We start from the raw sequence: 10801 nt of genomic DNA, 5'->3' as shown, positions 1-10801 counted from the left end.
TATCATTATCTCCCATGCAAACAATAATCAATGGTCGTAGCTCAATCGTTCATTAAGTAAACTTCCTAGAAGTACTTACATTCCTGAGTTGTTCACTCAGTAGCAGCGGCTCCTTTCCATTGACTTTGCAACCTAAAATTCAGCCAGCCAACTATAGAAATAAGTCACTTGTAATGACATTGATCAAAGTAGACTATTCTTATTTAAAAAACTAAGATGAAGTATTGCCATCTTATTAATAGTTGTCATCAATTATTGTCACATTGAATTTGCATCAGTAAAAATCTATACAGTGAAGCACATACAGGCAATTTTATTAAGATTTTTATGTTTTATTGATCATTGCATTTCTTAAATGGCAGATAATTCAACTTGCAGGAAAATGACAACACTGTGAAACTGAGACGTGTTTAAATTAGAAAAGTTGAAATCTGTGGAAGGTCAACGGAAAATTAAGCAAAACTCAGCACAGTTTCTGGCTTATCTAAGACACGAGTGTGGCGCACTGGCTACAAAAGAGACGACGAGACTTACAGTGGACTTCCGCTGCATCAGTTTCTCGAAGCTTCCTCATTCATTATTTCTCATTCCAGGTGCACTGAAGTACATTCTGTGTTCAGCTGGGGGGTGATTTGGAAGAGGCTAGGTGCTCCTGTAGACTGGGACTGAGAGCCATCCCCACCAATTCTGTTTGCTCAATGCTTCTTTCCGATTCTCCTAGAAAATCCCAAACTCCCAAGGACAGTCTGTGACATGGGCCAGCGGTGAACTCCCAGAGGCTGAAGCATTCTGAGTGCACCAAGATCCCTTGCTACCCAAGGACACAAGTGCAGAATTCAGCTCTTATGGCACATGACACCAGGATCACATATAATCCCAGAGTACCTTTACTTGTTCTATAACTTAATAGTATACCTCTAAAATAATTACATTATACTTATAGCTTTTCTTCATTTATAAACAAGACAAAATTTAAATACAATTTGAGCCACTCGAAGGTAAACATCATACATACAATAACCCCAGAAGTAGCCTCAGACCACAGCATGTCATATTGCTTTCATGGGTACACCCATGACTAGGATCAAAAAGAGTGCTAATGTGTATACTTTGTGGGTTGCTAGCTCAACTCTTCCTCTACTTGTATGGGTCCTGTTACTAAAATTATATAGGCTGGCTTTGCAGCTGGGTGTGAGACTCTCCTCCTCTCCCCTCTTGTTCTACTTCATCATCCTCCATTAAGAAAACTCGGATGTCCTTCACAGCTTTTCTGCTGCATGTCTGCTCTGGCTCTAGCTTGAGGCTTTCTACTCAAAGTGAAAACTTCCGCTCTGATCTTGGGCACCCTCTTCTCTTTTTGCCTTCATCCGAGGGGTTCCAGCCCTCTACAGTTTCCCTATTCTCATCTCTCTCTTCAGATTTCAGGCTATATGCTCCCATTTCTGAAGTTAATATTCCATTCAAAGCCACACAGGCTGGGCTTAGGGTTTACTGGGTTGCAGAAGTAAATAAACTAGAAAACATGCATTCTGACTCAGGCAGGAGAGTCCCTGAGACACCCTACCCCAGCTTACCCCAATCCTCTTCTCTGGGTAGCAAACTGGAGAGCCAGCATCATCATTGAGTGTCCAGAAGCCTGAATCTCAGAGCAGCTAACGGATGGTCTCTCTCACACACGAGGAAACCCACTCTTGGGCAAGAGCTTGCACTGAGAATTGGCCAACCAGAGGTTGATGTATTCTGAGCCCCAGCAATGGCTTCTCCTTCACATTTGTCAGATTCCATACATGTCATTCACAGGGACAATTGCACAAAAGAGATTGAACATGAGTGTAATGTTGGAGGAAAATAGATTATTTCAATGTCCTCCCATCAAAGGCCACACTACAGAGACTTCCACAACTCGTCACAAAGTCAAAGGGTGACCTAAGGTTTCTTGGTATTTTTAGGAGTCTAGTCTTGGGAAAGGAAGCTATTTTCTGAGCGACAGATCAACTACATTACTACCCTCTATGTGTACTTTTTATGTCTGCCTGTGCCACAAAGTGTCTCAATCCCATATATCCTTAAAAGAATTTTAATAGAAAATATTTTTTTGCTTAGTGTTATGGCAGTGAAGACAGTACCAGGTCTCATTTCGCATGTGTACATCAAGCGTTACCACTTCCCAGTGACTCCCCTGGATACACCATCTGTCCTAACCCAGTTTCCACACTATGCTGCAATGCTTTAGTGTCTCAGTGATGTCATACTCATGTATGTAAATAATGACGTGTCCCTCCTCCCCTCTCAATCTGATAAAAAGTATGTGGCAGTGAATTGCTGACCCGGTAGTATTTCTCAGTAAAATACCTTTTTTACAGCTCACTCCCTGTGCTACCGTCTATTCAAGAATGGTGCTGCAAAGCCAGAGTCCAAACATGTGAGTCGATACAGGAATAGGTCGATAATACTTTGAACAGCTTTTTACACAATAGATCAATTATAGAACTGACATTAACACAGAGACCTTTTGCCTGGTGACAGGCTAATGGCAGAGGGAAGAGCATGTGCACCAGAGTTCATCTTGAGTCCACAGATGGGGGCTAGAAGGAGCAAGAAAAGAGGTGGTGGTGTCTAGGGGTGCTGAGCACAGTTCCTAGGGAAGTCATTTCCTGATCCATTAAGCTTGCCTTGTCCTTGTAGGTATCAGGTTTGTTTGGAGACCCCTTGTGGGTGAGCATGTCCGTTATGGATGCTGCCCATACCGGCTTCACAGCAGCCTCAGAGCCCGGAGCTCCCAGCTCAGAAGAATGGATGCCCACACCACAGAGGTCTGGTGGCCAACGGAAGTGGAAGTTTGCGACAGAATAGTGGTGCGTTCTTCACCAAGGGAGGGTCGATCTGGAGTGTAGGATGTGGCCAGGGAAAGGCTGGCTTTTCCACATGGTGGAAACGTCAATCCCCGATTGACAGTGCATCGCCTGAAAAGTCCTGTCTAGTTTCTGAGAGTGTTTTCCAACATCTTCTGTGCCCAATCCACAGCCTGGATTTGAAGACACGAGTATAGCCCGGGGTGGATCTGGGATATATCGACTATCGACTTGCGGTCCACATTTGTGACAAGGGCACTGTTAGCCCTAAGAGATGCGTTTGCGGCTGACAGGGACACCGGGCATAGTGTGAGTGAGCTCGACAGAAGTGGCGGTGGCGCGACCCAGGGGCAAGGGCGCTCAGGGTTGAGCTGCATCTTGCCCTGCTGACTTCACTGCTTGTCAGAGTCACTCAGGTTCACGGACATACACCGGCAATGCTTCACCTTCTGGATTTTCTTGATTCGGAAAGGTGGGTCGAGCCCGGGGCACTCGAGCTCCACGATGACGGAGGTGACGCGCTGGGGCTTGCAGAAGGCGCAGGACTGGAAGGAGTCCTCCTCCTTCTTCACGTGCCGCGGGATGTAGAAGGAGTTGCACTGGCCATAGCAGAAGCGGTTGAGAATGGTGCGGCTGCGGCAGCCCTCCTCGCTCACGGTCTGCCGCAGTGGCTGCGTCTTGCACCAGTCGCTCTTCAGGTACTTGCGCTCGGTGACCACGAGGGCCTCCTGGCTGGAGGCCAGCACCTCCTTGATCTGGTGATGCCATCTCTCCGAGTTGTTGCTGCTGCCATCCTTGTACGGTGAGGGAATGGCGCCCGCAGGCCGGTTCTTCCGGGCTTCAGCAACCTTTACCAGCACAGCCACGAGGAGCAAGGTCAGCGAGAGCTTCCAGAACATCCTGCCAAGAGAAAACAGTTGATTGACAAGGGTTATCTAGAGACCGTCCATCTTTTCTCTCAGTGTTTATGGTTGCATACCCAGAGACGTCGAAGTCTGACGTGAATGATTAAACAGTACCATGGGAGGCACCTGTGACTATCATACACAGTACCCAACAGCAAGCACACAATGGCACTATTAGAAGTAGGCGGTGCTGTGCTTTGAATGGGAAGCATCCTTCATAGCTCACGTTGTTTGAACACTTAGGTCCCAGCTGGCAAGACCTCGCTCTTTCCTTCCTCACTGCTGAAGAACCCTGCTTATGTTCCTGATACCATACCTTCCCTATAGAGGCAGGCCCTATCCCTTCTTACACTGTAAGACAAAACAAACCCTTCCTCCCTTAACAGACGGCTAAGTCGGGTATTTTGATCGCAGCAACAAGAAAAATATCAGAGATACAGTAGTAAGTTGAATGATTTCAGAAAAATTAAAGCCAGTAGTGTTGATGTAGCCCAAAGCCAAGGCGCATTCATAGCAATAACAGCTTCCAGCATTGACTCTATAGGTGTGCACAGTGTGGGCTATTGCTGGCTTAACTGCTTGACATTTGAACCTCTTCCCAGCTCATTTGAGTCTTGAAACAGCCTTAGACTCTACCTACTGTTGATCCTATACTTTACAGGGAAGCCAACTGAGGCCCTCAGAAGTTGAGTCCTTTGGTCCCAGAATGCATTCTTCAAATTCTAAACTCATTCGGTCATTTACTACTAGAATAACTATAATTTATCAGTTCTCAAGATACAGCAGGCTTTCTTTTTCCTTTCATATGTAAATATAACTGGTAATCAGAGTTGCATTAAGTAGGTATGACCGCTTTCCCAATTTCATGGATGAGAAAACAGGCAGGAAAAAGCTATGCAGCTTGCCAAATTCACAAAGCCTATATATGAAATAACTGAATCTAGGCATCCCAGCTCTGTACAGTAAGTTTCCATGAATGTAGCTATCTCTCTCTTATCAAGTCATGTTAAAATGCCTGTACTAAATTACCATGTGTATCACCATTACTAGTCCAGGTCTAAGTGACAAGTGGCTTTGTACATCATCCCAGAGATGACTCCTTCTGTCATCAAGTATTTGCATAAACACTATCAGAAGCTTTGTCAATATCAGTATTTTTCTCTTACAGTTGCTTGGGCAAATATCTCCCAGGTTCCATGTGAGTGCCCCAGAGTTTGCATGTGGGGTTTACCTCCTTTAAGAGGTAAAACCAGCTAGGGAGCCTTGAAGTCATTGTGGATATACCCTTGAGAGAGAGTGTGGGACCAGTGCCTCTTCTCCTTTCTTTCCTTCTCCTTCTTCTTCTCTCCCTCTCTCTAATTAATTCCTTTTACATCCTGACTGCAGTTTCCCCTCCTTCTTGTCTTCCCAGTCCCCCCTCCCCTCTGTATCCCCCTATCCCATCTACTCCTCCTCTGTTTCTATTCAGAAAAAGGCAGGTCTCTCATGGATAGCAAGAAAACATGGCATATCAAGTTTTAGTAAGACTAAGCACCTGGCCTTGTATTAAGGCTGGGCAAGGCAGCCCAGTATGAGGAATAGGTTCCAAAAACCAGCAAAAGAGTCAAACACAGCCCCTGCTACCACTGCTAGGAGTCCCACAAGAAGACCAAGACACACGACTGTCAGTTATATGCAGAGGGCCTAGGTTGGTCCCATGCAGGCCCCAGATGAGCATCTGAACCCCAGAGAACCCCTAGCCAGATCAGAGGCCATGCCCATACACAGCCAGAACTTTAGTCCTAAACTTATGCATCAACCCCTTGTGGACCAGAGTCCATCCAGGACATCAGAAGTCCAGCCACCAATAAGGACAGAAACCCTCTCTCTACTCAACCACAGGCCACGAGATCTGGAAGACCAGAGAGGAAACAGAAACTGAGGAAGAAAACACCCACCCAAGAAAAACAAATCCAGAAACTGGAACTTAGACCCTATAATCACTCCAAATCCAGATACATAAGCGTAAGTATAAAAACACAAGCAACAACAGTCAGGGCAGTAAGTCACCACCAGAACCCAGCCATCCCATGACAAGCTGCCTTCTCTCTTCTGTTTCTGGGCTGCAATGGAGCGAGCAGCATTCTCTGCCACAAACTCGTCCCTCCCTGGATCTGGCACTTCGCATGGATCCTTGTACGAACTAAAACCTTTAAAACTATGAGCTTTCATCTTTTTCAGTTATCTCAGGTATTTTGTCTCAGTAAAGAAAAACTGACTAATGGGGAAACCCATGGCCACAGGGGATGTGACGGAATGAAGAACATGTATCTATTGGGCTAGGTCATTTGAAGTCTGGGACAGAGGAGTCTGGGAAGGATGAGCTGAGGAGATGGCTTAGTAAGGAAGGGGCTTCTGGTGAAAGCATGAAGACCTAAGCTTAGATTCCCCAGAAGTCCTGTGAAGAAAAGCCTGGCATGGAGGCACACCTATGATTCCAGGTTGGGAGGCAGAGAGAGAGAGAGAGAGAGAGAGAGAGAGAACAGGAATTGGGGCTTACTGTCTAGCCAGTCTAGCTAATCACTGAGTCCCAGGTTCAGAGAGATCCATTCTCAAAAGTTAAGGTAAGGAAGAAAAATCCACAAAGAGTTTGTCCTGGTGGTGGCATTACCAGAAACACTGACTAACATTAGAGAATGCAGATGACGTTGACCTTCAGATAGAAACATTGAAGAACTGAGAGGGGAAAGGGATTTGCTTTTTCTGGTTATAAAAACATTTGTACAGCACAATTATTAAACTTCTAAGTCCAAGCTTCTTTTAAGGGCCCTTCTCACGCCTCTTTGGTTCCACACATGACGTGTCATATGAAAATGGTCACACTTCCAACAGACCCATGGCAAGAGTTGAGACTTGGATTCGCTCAGCTTATTCTATCTGTGGAGTGATTTGCGAGCTCCATGGCCTCTTAAAAGGCGAGTCTTTTGGTTCGACTTTAATAATTTCCAAAATTATTAACATTCTAAGTAAACTAAAACCAAAAGTTTTCAAGTCTCAGCCAGGAAAGATTTATGGCCGGCCTAGTCCTTCGCTGCTAGCTCCAACAACAGCTTACGGTGGACTCTTGGTAGGCTCAAACTACACGCTCTCTCCTTCAACAGCTTCTTACTGTTGTCAGGGAGAAGAGAGCCGAAACATGCTCAGATCAATCTGGGGCAGAAACTCTTCGTGTGAACAATACTCAATGTGGTGATTAGTCACAGGCGCTCTTTGAACACTTTAAAAGAGCATGCAAACATCTGGCGTCCATCCCTGGAAGCTGTGTCTCCCAAGAACGAAGGAAGTAAAGCGAACTTGCAATTTTGAGGAAAGGCAAAGATACTGATGAAATCTACCCAACTGGGGCCAAGTCTGGCTCTCCTCTCTATCCCAGCTCCCCACCCCCTGCCATATTCCTCATTTCTCCTTCACATGTAGCCAAAAGAATTGGCATCTCAGTGCCAGAACAGGTAAGCCAGTTGCCTACACGTTTGGCTACAGTGATGTCTAGGAGTTATCCTTATTACTTTAGGGGCCGTTGAGCCAGCTGCTGCTAGTGACAACTACTCTGCTGGCCCTGGTGACCCTGTAAGGATCACAGTCGGAGAGAAGGTGCACATCTCTATCCTCAGTTTATCATCCATCCCACACACATTGGGGAGCCAACCAGGACCTGCATTTAGCACTTCAGGGCTGCCTGAACCCCTTTTCTACTCAGAGAGATGGCTGGCATACAACCACCTCTTGGGAATGCTGCTGCGACCGCCAGTAATGACAGTGGGACGATACTTCAGTGAACGCTCACATCTTGTCTTTGGCTTGTATCAGAAGAAACTCATAAATAACTCCTCTTAGTTTTATTAACCATCCTACTGGCCTGACAATGTTGTCAATTTGCAAAGTGTGCCAGGACTATAAATGCTAATGGCCTAAGCAGACTAGGTTGGCCAAAGGAGATTGTATAAAAGGAGAGCTGGCTGTGGAAGTATTTCCCCTAAGTGAACGCCCTTGGGCCTGACCTTTGAAGCCAGAGCAGCCTACCACCTGGGCAGCCAAAGAACAACAAGTCCCTTCTATCAGTTTTTCAGAGAAAGGTAGAGCAGTGCCGAGTCACCAGGGGCATGCAGGTGGACCACAGCCAAAGATGCAGTGACGCTGGGGACCTCATCCTCAGAGTGACTTTGCTGGAGTTTAGACATCAGGGCAAGACTGAAGTGGGCTGTGTAAGTATTGAGAATAGAAGCAGGGACAGAACATTTCCCACATCCCCAAAATTCCAGAACACCAGGGAAAGATGAAGGAAAGCATCTGAGAGAGACTTCTCTACCCAACGAAGTAGAGCCTAACCAAGCAAAACAATGGAAACCCAAACCCCCAGCCATGTTAATCACCAGGGACTGTTGCTTATAGGTTTCCTACAGCCACAGCTTCACCAACCAAAGGTACTTCATCTGTAATTTTGAGTCTTTTACTGGGAAGGTAATATTTAGTTCCTTGTCTAACTCTCTAGAGACACATTCGGATTTCCTCGGCTCTCCAAGATCACCCTTTGCTTGGGGTTGCTTGTTGCTGAAACAGCTAATCTCCTTCTCACAACTATAAACTGAGGCAAACTATGACCCCTGGGGCCAAACCAAACCTGATGCTCAGTTTTGTAAATAAGCTTGTGTTGGAATGTGGCCACACCCGCTCATTTGTCTTTGACTTTGGCTGCATTTGTACCATAAGGGCGGAATGAGCAGGGGAGCCAGTGACCATGATGCCCACAAAGTCAAAGAATATTCATTATGCGGCCTTTTACATAAAAGCTTAGCCAACGTCTGCCTCAAACCCCACCTATCCAATTTAGTTGTTGCCTTCTTCGTGTTAGGTTTTTTGGCCACACAAAGTGACTTTCTTTCAAAATTTCCAGCTGTTCACTGTTTCATGGAGTGAGATAAGAAAATACAATACATCCTACGGGCTAATCACCAAAGTGGAAACAATCTTGACATTTCTCATCTTTATTGTACAGTCTCAATTTTTTTTTAAAAAAAATATGAATATAGAGAGAGACAACCTATATGTCCCTCCTGCAGCTCCTTCTGAGTGTCCTCATGGAAGTGACCAGCATCCTGCCCTCAGTACACATTGTACCATTCACTGCTTATGTTTTAACTTATGATTTATGCATGAGTGTTTTTTGAGAGGGTGTCATAACTCTTCACGTAAATAACATCACCCTCAACTTTCCATTTCAGAATTGCATGCTTGAGATTCTACACCTGTGGGTACTTGCAGACATCTGTCCGCCCCTCTGCTGACTATTAAAATGAATCCTATCCATTCATCTTAGTAAGAGACGGCAGGACACTTCTGCTTGTCCTCTGTAGTCACAGCGTTACACCGGACACTTCTAATATCTGTTTATTTATGTCTGCCGGTTTCAGATTTTTACAGGAGACATGGGGCAAATTCTGGGTCACAGGCTACGCTCAGCTGGAACTGGAATAGCTTCCACAGGTTGCTTTCCAAGTGCTGATGCCAGCATTCTTTCCCCGGGGTAAAATGTAGCTCCCTGTTCCTGCATAGACTTGCAAACACTTGGTGGGACCACATATAACTTTTGCCAATCTGAAAAAGAAACATGTGAAAAGACATCTTATTATTAATTTGCATGCCTCTGATTATAAGGTCGCATCAAGGTCAAATACAGGGGTGCTCTGACTACATAGGGGTGGTTACCATTCACTCGAAGCCAGAGAAGTTGAAATATTGTAAGAGGCAAACTCAGAAGGCCTAACTACAAATCTCTGAAGTGTCCTGAAAAGACTCGGAAGTGGCGAGCAATTTCAAAGCAGAAATATTAAGGCATCCCACATGATACAGGAGTTTGAAATCCAATCAGATTAATTGACTTTTCCAAGTGATGTTGTCTGGGCCGAACTAACTGTTCTCTTGTCCCAGGGACAATTCCATTTCATCTGAAAATATTATATCATGCTTTTCAAGAAGATTTTTCAACCAAAGAAAATATGATTTCAGGTTAGGTGTTTTGATTTATGGATAGAAAAGGTATCAGAGTAATCAAAGTTCTTAGTCTGACGATAGTACTGGGATACATTCAGGAGAGACAATCCAATCCCAAGGCAATATGGCAGCAGGCTGTAATTTCCATAAGGGAATGGATGAGGGAGCTCTGTGGTGCTGGGATGTTTATGGGCAGGGGTGGCCTCTATTTAGGACCCATGCATCAGAATGGGAAAATAGTAGATTTCTGGGCCTTGAGCTACCAGTATAGGACCCAGCATGGCCCACTGCTGGATTCTTCCAGATTTCCTTAGATAAAATTGTGTTATCACCCACTAGACCATGTTACTGTGAAGAGGCAAGTGGGCTATCATCAAGTCACTATCCAAGAAGTCCCCATGAGTTTTGCTTGAAAGGAAGAGTACTTCTTCCATGAAGGGTTTTGTAGCCAGTGCCAGTGTTCTCCCAGCCACCAGACAGTCCCTGTTACTTCTTTTCAGATAAAGAGTTGAGGCTAATGCCCAAGAGGCCGGCCATAGCACACTGACTACACTCGGCAGTCTTTCTCATGCGTCCAGGATAGTACTGTGTTCCCAGATCACGTTTCCCTGGGCACATAGGAGAGATTTTCCAGTGTACCCATCCATAAAAGTCAGAGAGTCCTGCTCAAGATGCTTCGAGCCAAGCACGGCTTTCCTGCCCACTCTTACTTCCAGCTGCTTGATTTGGTACATCACAGTTTTTAGGAATGGCAGTAACTCATGGTTATATTTGATAAAGCTGAGCCCCATTGCCCCTTCCTCTGGGTTTGATGAGCGTATGCATCTACTTTTTCATGGCATTTCTCTGGGTTTTTTTTCCATTTCTTTCTATGCTTTCCTCAACAAACTGAAGTTCCTCCATAAGGACTTCTTTTCATAATCCCATCTTATTCTTCATCCACAGTTTTGACTTTGGCAATCAGCCCTCTGCTTATGACTCTTAGACGCTATGCCCAGCTGCCCACCAAACATTCCC

General features: G+C 45.3%; 1 protein-coding gene across 3 annotated transcripts in view; it reads right to left on the bottom strand.

The window, feature by feature from the left end:
• Positions 1 to 311: 311 nt before the first annotated feature.
• Grem2 (gremlin 2, DAN family BMP antagonist) overlaps positions 312 to 10801 on the bottom strand; it is a 102047-nt gene continuing 91557 nt past the window's right edge. For all 3 annotated transcript variants that reach the window (XM_085687673.2, XM_048436404.3, XM_048436402.3), the window contains one exon: positions 312 to 3752. In XM_085687673.2, coding sequence (XP_085543799.1) covers positions 3245 to 3751 — 507 coding nt within the window. In that variant the 5' untranslated portion in view covers position 3752 and the 3' untranslated portion in view covers positions 312 to 3244. The remainder of the gene's footprint in view (positions 3753 to 10801) is intronic.

Source organism: Myodes glareolus, chromosome 5 (assembly GCF_982192425.1).
Source record: "Myodes glareolus chromosome 5, mMyoGla1.1, whole genome shotgun sequence".
NCBI classification, from domain to species: Eukaryota; Metazoa; Chordata; class Mammalia; order Rodentia; family Cricetidae; genus Myodes; species Myodes glareolus.
This window is presented reverse-complemented; position numbering and strand designations above follow the sequence as displayed.